At 44.1% G+C, this 12,976-nt stretch overlaps 1 protein-coding gene across 9 annotated transcripts in view; it reads right to left on the bottom strand.

Annotated features, from left to right (window-relative positions):
* NLRC5 (NLR family CARD domain containing 5) overlaps positions 1-12,976 on the bottom strand; it is an 84,370-nt gene that overhangs the window by 12,326 nt on the left and 59,068 nt on the right. For 7 of the 9 annotated variants that reach the window (XM_050922754.1, XM_050922762.1, XM_050922761.1 and 4 more), the window contains 10 exons: positions 10,802-10,885; positions 10,168-10,251; positions 8,997-9,083; positions 7,603-7,728; positions 7,041-7,112; positions 6,230-6,313; positions 4,847-4,930; positions 2,467-2,550; positions 1,072-1,155; positions 449-532 (listed from right to left, as the gene is read on the bottom strand). In XM_050922754.1, the coding sequence (XP_050778711.1) occupies positions 449-532; positions 1,072-1,155; positions 2,467-2,550; positions 4,847-4,930; positions 6,230-6,313; positions 7,041-7,112; positions 7,603-7,728; positions 8,997-9,083; positions 10,168-10,251; positions 10,802-10,885 (873 nt within the window). The remainder of the gene's footprint in view (positions 1-448; positions 533-1,071; positions 1,156-2,466; positions 2,551-4,846; positions 4,931-6,229; positions 6,314-7,040; positions 7,113-7,602; positions 7,729-8,996; positions 9,084-10,167; positions 10,252-10,801; positions 10,886-12,976) is intronic. The other 2 variants (XM_050922755.1, XM_050922758.1) reach the window with 2 other exon arrangements.

Here is a 12,976-nt window from a genome sequence, read left to right as displayed (position 1 = left end):
CGTTTCCCCCTCCACTATGTTAGGAAATAAATGTAGCGGTGATGGGACGTGCTGCTTTGAAAGTCCTAGAGGCTGAAACCCTCCATGTAGCCTCAGAACAGGTAATGCATGGGCTAGGGAAGTGTACAACTATCCTATCAGGCCAACGCACCAGGGCATTCACTCCCTGCGGCAAATTCAACCATTGGCCTCCAGGTCTCCAATAACGGGAGAGACTTGTGCTGCTTTTTGCTATGCAGACACTTGTCCACTACAAATTGTATTGAGATTACTGCCCGGCCAGGACATGGCAGCAACCTTCAGTCACAAAGCCAATTGCAGTCAATATGGGAGCCTTCCCAGTAACTTCTGTGCAGGTCAAATAAAATCAGACATGAATACTCCCCCCCAACCTTGGCTCTAACTCTAAAAAATCCCATTATTCAACCCAAAATATAAAGCGACTCACTCGACTCTCTTTAGATTTTGCATTTCCGGCAGGAGCATGGCTATTTTTTCCAGACCAGCACGTTCAATCTTGTTATGGCTTAAACTTTAAAGGGGAAAAAAAAGCCACATTATGAAAGAAAATGCTGAGTTACCCACTGAGCACAATGTCTTGTTTAACAGCCCTGATCTGTTGGAGGGAACCAAAATTGCTTCACTACTCACAGCTGAATGAACTTCAAAAGTCAAAAAGGGGTTTGTTTTCACTGCAGCTTGTGTTAGAGAAGAGACAGGGCTTGGTTGCAATGAAGAAAACTAACAAAAATGCACCGGGACCCGTTCTCAGAGACAGCTACAACACACAGCTCCCGATCCAAATTTTGACAGCGGGCGTTCGAGCGTGGAGTTATATGCTGTTACATGTGCCAGCTGCTCAGCTCGGATCAGACCAAAACTCGCTCATATTTTGCACCTGAAGTTTTGGTTTGATCCCATCTCTAATGTAAGTAGCTCAGACACTTGAGCATTGGCAACCTCCGTAAACCTTGCTTCTTTCATATAACTGCACCTAAGAACACCCCCTGCTGGAGCTCTACAATCTATCCCCATCACTGGCAGAGAGATTACAGGAAAGGAGGAACTCACTTGATTTCTTCCATATGAGGAGCATTCTTCAGAGCTTCGGCCAGGTGGGAGCAGCCTTCACTACCAATATTGTTATTGTTCAGACTGGAAAGAATATTCACAAAATACCACACATCAGACTGTTATCCAGTGGCATGGCTTTATGGATAGAGGATGAATTTCACCTCTGTGCAGAGGGCCAGCACAAGGCCTATGGGCCACCCGAGTCCCACTTAAGGCTTCAGGAACAGAGATACAGATGGAATGCAAGTGGTGCACTGGTGTTGGAATTCAAAAAGAAAAAATAAATCTATGCAATGCATCGCCCTGCTTGAAAAAATATGCTACCATCAACCTCTGAAACAGCTGCACGTATCCAGAATAACCACTGAACGGTATACTTAACAGTGAAATGATCAACACTGTGGTCTCCTGTAACGTAACTAACGCTATCGCTACTGGAGATTCTGATGGCTGTGCAAGTGAAAGACCCCTCTGTGCTCCTGCAAAGCAGGACATTATGATCTTGGCTACATGTTTGTCTATTAACTGGACTTACGCGGATGTTTTTGTGGGCTCACTGGGTGCATATGAATTTTTAAGGGTGCATCTGTTGTGAATCTGCCCCTGAATGTTTCCTCTTCTCAGTGTATTTGCTGTGAAGAGGAGGATGGACACTTTTTAAATTTTAAATATTTTTTAAAATGCTACTTCATCATTAGTCAATAAAAGTAGGGACTACCAAAAATAGCAGAATGACGCAAATACTGCAGCTGCTGATAGCATCACTGCAGAATTGTAAAATAGTGCAGCACCTTTTTGCTAAGATAGAGATCTCTTTATGTTAGAATTTATCTGACCCCCACACTGCATTATCCCAGGATAGACTGGTGGCAGAACCTTGGTTAGGCCCAAAGCAATGTTTGACAGCACAGGAAGGATTCAGACTGCAGTACCTGAGTGACTCAGACATTAACAAACTTATCCTCAAAACAAACCTGTGAAGTAGGGAGGGGATTATTACCTCTATTGCATAGCGGTGAAACTGAGGCACGGGCCTTCTCAAGGTCACACAGGGTATGTGGCAGAGCTGGAAAAATGAACCTCCATCTCCTGAGACCCCAACCAGTGCCACGTACACAGGCCCAGCTTGCCTTGCTGCTATGATAGCAGGCTTGTCTACAAGGATGTCAGACATACTCATGATGGAAACTTTCCTTCTTGATTCTAGCACAGTGCATAGAACGTGCATAGCTTCCTCAGGGCTAAATCTGCTCTCCAGAGACTACACAGTAGCTAAGCTGGACATCTCTGTGGGAAGCTCAGGGAATGAATCACAAAATTTTCTTCTTTCGCTAGTGTCTGTATGGCCCCGCTAACACTACAGTACATGAAGACCTGTACAGACATACTTACAGGAGTCTTTTCAGCAAAGGCATTTTGTGAAGTCCTGGCACCAGCATGAGAATGGCCGTGTCATCGAGTCCCAGGGAGCCGAGGCTAAGAGGCAAATGGACACAGGAATGAGTGTGCACAAATCTAAATGGATAGTTCACAGATTGTGACCAATTTGCTAGGCAGGAGCTGTCAATGCAATGGAAGGCTGACGGAGGCTAGTGTCAGAACTCACTTTGGAAGCCGTGTCGCTACGTTGATCCCACATGGTGAGGAAAGGGAAGTCCCTTAACTGTCATGTAAACGTTTTGCAGCTCTGTATCCTGCACAGTGTGGGGTTGCTGAGGAGACTGCAATGGGAAATACTCTTTTCTGGTGTTCCAATGACCCTCCCCTAGTGAAGTCAATGGGAGTTTTGCCATTGACTTCAATGGGCGCAAGATGAAGCCAAAGGTGCATAAAACACACACATTCTTCATTCCCTTTCAGCCAAAACCGTCCCCAGGAGACCTGGAGGAAGGAAGAGTGGCCTCTCTGAGACCTCAAGCAATTACAATGGCTAAGAATTGCAGGGTCATTATTAACAGAGGTGGGTAGAAATGTTTCAGACGTAAGAATTCTTCATTTTTGCTTCAGAACCAAAGATATTGTGAAAGCATTTTGAGATTCCCCCCACCCGCCCAATACTTCATTTCTCAATGGACATTTATGATGGGAAAGTTTATTGCTATTCAACAGGTTGTTCGTTTTTTACATTCCCAATTTTGACTGGACGACTTAGTCACACGGTGGGATTCCCACCTCCTCCCCAAAATGAAAATGTTCATTTGAGGATATTACCAAGTTTTAAAGCAAATAAAAATTTGATAATGGAAAAATAACAGACATCCTTATATCAGGTGGTTACTGTTTTGAGAATTTGAACAAAATACACTGATAATGATAAAAGGCTGGCCAATCACAACAAGGTCTCTTTTGAAGATAACAAATACAGGTTATAAATAAGATTTATTAATACCTGTATGGAAAGTTAATGTATGTTAATAACAATAACATTTTAAAAAACCCAGTGAGATTTCCAATAATTGCTAAAACATCTTCTTTTAAACTGCACATCCTGCTATTTCACTGATGGTCAGAACACTGTGTTTTATGTCTGATGGTGTGACATGGATGTCAGAAAATCTATGTATTAATGTAGAAAAATGAATACAAAAAATAAAAGAAAAATCAGTGGAAAATTAGGAAACTAAAATAAGTCAGTCCTTCTAAAAACCATCAAAATTAAAATGTCTTAGAAATTCTTTTAATTTTCCTTTACTCGCTCTCATTATAAAAGGTGTTGATTTTTCAGGGTTCTCTATAAGAACCAAATAAAATAAGCAGGCTCGAGACACTAACAATTCTGCAACTTTTCGCCTGTAAGATCTTTGGGGCAAGGATGCGGTTTTCTAAGGGTGATGCCTCCACAGTGCTATGAACGATAAAATAATTTACTTTATGATCTTTAGGTTGCAACACTCATGACTAGAGCTGAGCAAAATTCTCTGCAATAGTTTATTCCTCAAAAAATGTAGTTTTGGGTCAACTGAACTATATTTGAATTTGGGTCCAATTCAGCAAAAAGTTTTAGCCAGAAAAAGTCAAAACTTTTCATTTCTACTTTTTCAAAAGGAAACAGTCTGACTTTTCGTTTCAAAACAATGTTTCATTTAGAAATTTTAAAAAAAAACCCAAAAAAGGATAAAAACACCCCACCCGCCTCCCAAAAAACCTGACTAGTTAGTTTCAGGTCAAAGATGTTTTGTTTGACCAGAAACAATTTTTTTCTGGATTTTTTCACCTCAGTCACAGAACCAAAAACTCAGTTCTTCTCTTGGCATTTCTCAGCACCATTGTGTCTTGGTCTAGTGCTAGCTCTTGGCCTGGGTGCCTTCCTATGGCTGGCACTCCAAAACCGGAGAAGTCGGAGGTGTACTGTGGGTGGTTGTAAAGCAACGAGTAAAAGTGCTTCTGTAAATGCCATCTGCTGCCACTAGAAGGTGCTACCTTCCTGGATGTGGTGTATCTTCTAACACTGCAATGTGGTTCCTGAAATCACTGCCTTTCTGCAGTGGGACATGGGTGTGCACACATACTGCAGAGGTACTGAGGATCCCAAAGCCCTTGGCTTGTACACAGAACCCTGCTCTCCCTGCCCTAATCACACATTACTAATCCTGGTCTGCCCATCCTTAGTTGCAAATACTAAGGAATTCATACTTCTCCTCCAGCTGATGTCTACCAGCCATCTGTGTGGTTACACTCATCCATGACACACAGCTTGTAAGTAACTGCAGTTTAATCATAAAATATAGACTGGCCTAACAGGGTCTACATAGCACCAGGACAATAAACTTACTTAAGTTCTTCAATAGCATGGCATTGCTGCAACCCTGCAACCAGGTGTCCCATTCCGCTTGGTGTAACAGTGCTGGACGTCAGCCTGAAAAACCAGTAACAGCACCGAATGAGAATGACTTACATTCAGGCAGTCCAACAAGACACTACCCTCACCACTGATGTGCAGCTGCTTCTGGGGTGGAATGCAGAAGCTTTTTATCGGCATAAAACCCAGCCAGGAAGTGTTAACACCAATTGGTACCCACATACTAAAATGCTTAGAGCCTGGTATTTCCAAATAGAACCATGGAGGGGAAATCAGATCACCAGAATGTAATTAGTAAATGGCCAGGGTCCCTGGGCTGGTACTCATACTTTTGCAAAAAATGCCAAAGGGTCTTTAGAAACCATACGTGGACATGGGATCTTGGATTTATACTCAAACATGACAGCTCTGCACTCGTTTCTCCCCCTGGTAATCTTGAATCTTTTCAGAATTAGGGGTCTGCCTAAAAGTAAGGACCCCTCAGGGCTAAGCTTTTGGCACACGAGGAGCCAAAACACACAAGAAGAGTATGTTTTTGTGATTTCCAGCTCCATTTTACAGACCCAAGAGAACTGGAGAGTCCAAAATGTTGGGTGCTGATTTGTACCAATTCGGACTCTCTGCAGGTTCTGCCAACAGCCACAGAGAATGAGTCCCAAAAGACTGTATTGTGCAAAGATACAGTCTATGGGCCTGATTCTCATTTAGCCACGGCCACTTGACACCACTCTGGGAGTATAAAGGGCCTTAAAGTGACAATAGATTATATTTACACCCTTAAGCCTCCTTTACATGACTGGAGGAGGATAAAATGGCCACAGTGTACATGAGAATCAGGCCCCTGTCTTTATATGTTTTTACTTAAAGAAAGGGGGCAGGAAGTGATAATTTCTCTGAAGTCTTGCACCATGGCTAAATGCTCAAGTGTCCCTTTCCAACAAGTCACAGAAGAACATTCTAGAACATACGCCATGTTAACATGCAAAAGTTGCAACGTTCAAGTCCAAATTCCATTTTCCCACCCAATGGGGCTGTGGTTTGGTCCGTTACAAAGTCACGGGCTAGTTATGGAGTTGTGATGCTGATTCAGGTCTGAACTCTTCTGCACTTCAGAAAAGAGCTTTGATCCAGGCTGCTCCCAAGAACCCAAAGCTCAGAGAAATCATGAAAATACCGGATTGGATTTAGCCAGCGACACAGACTGCATAGGAAGGAGAGAGTTTCGTGGGGGTAGTGGGCTGGGGAAAGGGCGAGTGAGGGCAGTAAGGGTATCTGTGGAATGAGCCATAGTTCATGAAGCAGAAAGGTATCCAGATGAACATTCAACAGTAACAAGCTTTTTAGATAATTACATACTCAAACTTCCTAAGCGCTGGAAGAGTCAGAAGCGTGCTGGCTAGCATCGCCTCTTCAGCATTGTTGAGATCAACATGAGACCAGCTGCAAAGACGAAAAAGCACATCCTCTCAGTGACTCACAAACCTCTGAACAGCCCACCACTGCCTTGGCATGGCGTGACGCTTGCCATTGCTCTGCCTGAGTTAACCAATCAAGGGCAGCCTGGATTCTGACCCACATCCAGGTCAACAGTCCGTTAAGAAACACTTCAAGGTATACGGAATAAGCCACATTTGCCCCCTTGTTGTTACAGCAACATAATCGCATTGTGATGCCAGGCCAAATGATCCCAGGCTCTGTTCTCCAAGCTTTCATAGTTCGTGGACTTTTAAAGCCAGAGGCACCATCGGATCATCTAGTCTGGCCTCTGGCGTAACACAGAGGGAGGCGCTTGGGTTCATCAAATAGCACAGCTATAACCTACGTCTCTCTAGGTTTGACCACCCCAGGTTTTCTTGCACGAGTCAGCTCAGTCAAGATAGTTCAAGCCCCAACCACTAAAGAGCAACTCCTCGCCCAAAGAGCCAACCAGGAAATGGCTGGCATTAGAGATAGGCCTCCTGTCGTGTCACCTCCTTCGCTGGGGCCACTTAGGGCTAAATTCTGCCCTGAAGGTCACCCCCTGGAGCTCCCGTTGGCTTCAGTGAGGTTGGACAGGGAGCATATGTCAGGAGAGAACTGACTATTGACTACCATTGCTTCTCTACATGATTTTCCAATTCCCCAGTCTCAGTTTCAGATAAATTGCTACACCGCTCTGAGAGCTCACCTCAGTTCCTGAAGCTGCGTGCATTTCTGGAGAAAGTGAATGTGCTTTGCTTCCAGCCTGTACTGATTCAATCTGCAGGGTGCAGACATGCACAAACATGACTAATTAACGTCAATGGCAATCAACCCAGCTCATGCGTACAAAGGCCCTTGCAGCCTGCAGCATCCCAATGGCCTTTCCATGCTATATGGCTGGGCTTGGGAGCAGACAGGAGCTGCACAAACCCAAGCTCCTCCTTAATGTGCCTTGCCCACTCCAAAGTCTGGTGTAGAGTCGGGGGTGGGACATGGCCCTTCCCCACCTATGGGTTCCCGTAGCTAGAAGTCTCTTCATTTTCCCAGGCACAAGGGCTGACTTCCCTGGCCAGAGCATGAAAGTTCCTTGCATTATCCCTTCCATGCACACCCTTGCAAAAGGAAATGTCAAGCTGGCCTGAGTCTTAATGTATTCAAGGATTCTACTTATTCAGGGTACCGTGGGAACGCTAGTGAGTTCTTTTATTGGATGGTCAGTCAGGGGGAGCAACCCGCAATGGAAAGCACAACCAGATGCACCTCCTCACCTGCTAACCACAGACTCCATCTTCTCCATTCGATGGGGGAACCCCACGCCCACTCGAAGGAGACCTTTGTCTTTCGATATCCTAGGAGAAGATGGAGATGACAATACACCACAGGCCCAGACCTTGCTGGATGCAAGAAACAAACAGTTCCAAATGCCTTGTAGCAAAGGTTACTTTCCACAAGACGGGACAGAGCCAGGGGTGAATGTGGGCTGGTACGGCGTACCGGTAAGAAGCCGATACTGGCCCATACGCAGGCGATCTTAAAGCGCTGTTGTGGCAGTGCTTTAATATCATTGCCCCTTTTGCCCCTCCCGGCCAGCCGACGGAGGGGGAGGGGGGAAAAAGGGGCAGCTACCCTGGGGCCAGCGATTTAAAAGGGCCCAGGCCTCCCAGCTGCTGTTATTGTGGTGGCAGCCGGAGCCCTGGGCCCTTTTAAATCGCCGCTGGAGCCCCGGGCAGCACAGGCGAGGCTGATCCCCAGCCCCGGCCCTTCCGCCTGAGGCCCCACCCCTTCCAGTAAGAATTTAGTATTACTTTCACCCTGGACAAAGCAGAAGAGTGCAGGCAATCAGAGTGTACTTGTTGAATGAATGGAAACCATCTATGCCTAAGGACTTGACAGTGTTTGTCCAAGGCTGGTTTCCAAACACAGGCTTTTATTTTTAGAAAAGGAATTGAAAACAGCAGTGTGACAGATGGCAATTTCCTGAAAGATCCCAGAGAAACCTTATGGAATTCAGTTAAATCTTACTGAATTGAGTTTGTGGGGTTCATTGTATAAAAACGCAATTGTTTATGTGTTCCTGTAGGCTTGTACGTAACTTTTCTAGAGATGTGACTAATGGAAATGTTAGGAACTTCAGAGACCCCTGGATGGACTTAACTTGTCCTGAGTGTCCTAGATTGTTATAAGCTAAGGCTGTTATGAATTTATGACCCTGGAAGAGACATCCAGGTGGGGTTTGAAGGACTAATCATCTGCCAGAGCCCATGCTGGAGCTGGGGTGGTATCTGTTAAGCTTATTAGCAGGCATGCAGGTTCTTTTCTTGTTTCGATAAATTCTCTTGGACATGCTTTTATCGTACAAATACATTAACTTGCATAAGAAGAGCTGTAGCTTAACTGAAGGCCTTTACACTGTTGTTATTTGTTTCTGAAGGGTTAAGCAAGCAGGCCTGCTCAGGCGGCCTGACTCTGCTGGTGAATTCACAGTATAACCAGGGATCTGGGCAGCCTGGAAATAGCCTGGGTAGAAAGGAGAGATGTCTGTACCCAAGAGAGGTGACAGCTGGGAAGTCAGAAGCCTGGAGAGCAGGTGTCTTTCCTGGACTGATAAAGCGGGATTACAGGCCCTGGATCTATGACAAGCAGCTGCCCAGGCTCCACTTACGTGATCTCTGTAACATTCCCGTGGGGGTGGACAGCCATCTGCAGAAGGCTAGTGATACTTTCATTCCGCACCCATTGCTCTTCAATGCTGCAACGCAAAACACAGGCAGCTTTGCTTTATTTCATAAGCATCCTTTATCTAAACTACTCCCATCTCGATGCTACATCCCCATGTGGTCTGTACAGCCCTTGGTTCTCAGCTCACCATACACAGAGGGGCTACCTCGGGGGAGGAAGCACGGTACAAACTGGAAACAAGGGGATGAGAACCTCATTTTTTTCTCTTTTTGCCCCCAATATTTCTCAGGTTTTCCCACCAGCTGTAATGAGAGGACAGGATATGGCGCAAGTCCTTACTCGCCACCACAAGGTAGAAGATGGCAACAGTAACCACGCAAAAGAGTTTGGGACAGGAAATAAAGAATGAATTATTCAATTGAAATGTTGCAGGGACAGTTATTTTCCCCTTTCCCACTATGACTAGAGAGGTATTTCACCCTGAAAGGTCCCTTGAGAGATGCGTTAGTTATTTATGCTAAGCAATCTGTTCCACCTTAAGTTGAGCTGTGACACCCTGAGTACCATTCCCAGCCCTGAAGAAGAGCTCTGTGTAAACTCCAAAGCTTGTCTCTTTCACCAACAGAAACTGGTCCAATAAAAGATATCACCTCCCCCACCTTGTCTCTCTGATATCCTGGGACCAATATGGCTACAACAACACTGTGTTAGGGATGGTTTGGCCAGACACAGTGTAATTATCCTGTAGGAATCTTTGCCCAGACACTGGCGGTTAGCATCCGTGCTCTTACGAAAAGAACCAGGGGTTCTTTAATGATCACAAGTGATTACGGACACGGTTTTACATGTATCTAAAAATAACGGTACAGCGCCCCCTTGTGCCATGCCGGACATGAAGGGTTTGTCTACAGAGGGAAATAGCCCAGAATAACTATTCCACAGTAGAACAACTACTGCGCTTTAAATTCACAGCCTCACTTATTTCACAATATCTTCCGTATGCAGACAAACGTTCAATCACTGCTGACTCAGACAGCAACTAAAACCTAGCCTCTCTGTCTTCCATATCTAGATGTTATTTTCAGCAGAACTGGACCCTAGCTTATCAGAACCAAAGTGGGTCTGACTCACAGAGCACTAGAACCATTCTGTACCTTATTCTCAGCATTCCCGGACTTTTCCTCACTGCCTGCAATAGATCTTCCACCGCCCTGGTTGTCATGTTGTTGTGTGTTGATCTAGAATCATAGATCAGTGTGAAGAAAGATTTCAGACCTAAAAGTGGCAATTCTTCAACAACAAAAAACTTGAAAAACAGGCTCCAATGTGAAACTGCAAAACTGGAATTAATTTGCAAACTGGACACCATCAAATTAGGCCTGAATAAAAACTGGGAGTGGTTGGGTCATTACAAAACCTAAACCTAATTTTCCCCATACTAATTTCCCCCTACTGTTACGCACAACTTCTTGCCAACTATTTGAAATGGGCCACTCTCATTAACAATACAAAAGTGATTTTTCCTCCCTTGGTATCCTGCTATTAACTGAATTGTCTCGTTAGACTGACCTCACACTTGGTAAGGCAACTCTCATCTTTTCATGTATTTATACCTGCTCCTGTATTTTCCACTCCAGGCATCTGATGAAGAGGGTTCTAGCCCACGAAAGCTTAGCCCCAAATAAATATGTTAGACTCTAAGGTGCCACAAGGACTCCTCATTGTTTTAACAAAATATCGTTAAGCAAAGTTCAGTCTATGCCAGATTCTCAGCAGTATCTAACTCACATGTACTCCGTCAGGTTGGTGCACTTTTGCAGTAGAGAGAACAGCTTTGGGAGGTGTTCTGGTTGAAAGTTGCACTCCGTTAGTCTGAAAGAACGGGGGAGAAAATTGTATTAGTTTCTTCTCAGTCATTAGTCCCTTTGATCCAGAAATCGCAGGCATCACCGCATCTTTTGAGAAAAGAGGAGGGACAGGCAATATCTAAGTACTAAAATGCTGCAAAAAAGATTTTTGGTAAATCTTAAGTTTCTTCGGTGCTATGCTATGATGCAGCCTATTGTGAGGGTTCTTTCACTTTCCCTTCCACAAAATACTCTTCTGTAACTGCAGCACACGGATGGATAACTACTGATGATGAAGAGTTAAGAGATGAACAAGGGATCCAGGTACATTTAGCAGAGACTGGTGGGATAAAGGATTACAAGATATCAGAGCTACACAGGGAGCGTGTGTAGATTTTCTCTCTCTCATATGAAGGGACTATTATTGCAAGGAAACCAGGAGGAAATACCTGATGGACCAATTTTTTAAAAGGATAAATGGGATGACCTGGGTAATTACAGACCTGACATCAATCCCAGGCAAGATAATGGAACAGCTGATATGGGACTCAATTAATAAAGAATTAAAGGAGGGAAATGTAATTAATGCAAATCAACATGGGTTTATGGAAAATAGATCCTGTCAAACTAACTTGATATCTTTTTTTGATGAAATTACAAGTTTGGCTGATAAACCTAACAGTGTTGACATAATATAGACTTCTGTAAGGTGTTTGAATTGGTACTGTATGACATTTTGATAAAAAAAACTAGAACAGTATAAAATGAACATGGCATACATTAAATGGATTAAAAACTGGCTAACTGATAGTTCTCAAAATGCAACTGTAAATGGGGAATCGTCATTGAGTGAGTGTGTTTCCAGTGGGGTCCTGCAGGTATTGGTTCTTGATCCTACACTATTTAACATTTCTATCAATGACTTAGAAGAAAACATAAAATCATCACTGATAAAGTTTGCAGATGCCACAAAAATTGGGAGAGTAGTAAACAAAGAGGACAGGTCACTGATTCGGAGAGATTTGGGTCACTTGGTAAACTGTGCACAAACAAACAATCTGCATTTTAAAATGGCTAAATGTAAATGTATACATCTAGGGAAAAAACCTAGGCAACACTTACAGGACGGGGGACTCCATTCTGGGAAGCAGTGACTGAAGAAGTTTGGGCATCCTGGTGACTAATTAGCTGAACATGAGCTCCTAGTGTGATGATGTGGCTAAAGAGCTAATGTGATCCTGGGATGCATAAACAAGGGAATCTCAAGTAGGAATAAAGTATCAGAGTGGGAGCCGTGTTAGTGTGGATCTGTAAAAGCAGCAGAGTCCTATGGCACCTTTTAGACTAACATGTATTGGAGCATGAGCTTTCGTGGGTGAACACCCACTTCGTCGGATGCATGCAGTGGAAATTTCCAGGGGCAGGTATATGTATGCAAGCAAGAAGCAGGCTACAGATAACGTGCTCACACTTCAACTGCTAGAAGAGGGCCTCATCCTCCCTGATTGAACTAACCTCGTTATCTCTAGCCTGCTTCTTGCTTGCATATATATACCTGCCCCTGGAAATTTCCACTACATGCATCCAAAGAAGTGGGTATTCACACACGAAAGCTCATGCTCCAAAATGTTTGTTAGTCTACAAGGTGCCACAGGACTCTTTGCTGCTTTTTCAAGTAGGAGTAGAGAGTTTATTTGGCACTGGTATGACCACTGCGGGAATACGGTGTCCAGTTCTGGGGTCCACAGTTCAAGAAGGATGTTCATAAATCAGAGAGGGCTCAGAGAAGAGCCATGAGAACGATTAAAGGATTAGAAAACATGCCGTACATTGATAGACCCCAGGAGCTCAATCTATTTAGCTTAACAAAGAGAAGGTTAAGGGGTGACTTGATTACAGTTCGTAAATATCTACATGGGGAACAAATGTTTAAAAATGGGCTCTTCAGTGTAGCAGAGAAAGGTGTAGCATGATCCAATGGCTGGAAGTTGAACCTAGACAAATTCAGGCTGGAAATAAGCCATAAATTTTTAATGATTTTTAATTTTCCAAGGGTCATGGTGGATTCTCCATCATTGACAATTGTTCAAACTAGATTGCATGTTCTCAGGGTGGG

This window comes from Gopherus flavomarginatus, chromosome 14, assembly GCF_025201925.1.
Source record: "Gopherus flavomarginatus isolate rGopFla2 chromosome 14, rGopFla2.mat.asm, whole genome shotgun sequence".
NCBI lineage: Eukaryota > Metazoa > Chordata > Testudines > Testudinidae > Gopherus > Gopherus flavomarginatus.
The sequence above is the reverse complement of the archived record's forward strand: the minus strand, read 5'-3'. Positions and strand labels throughout refer to the sequence as shown.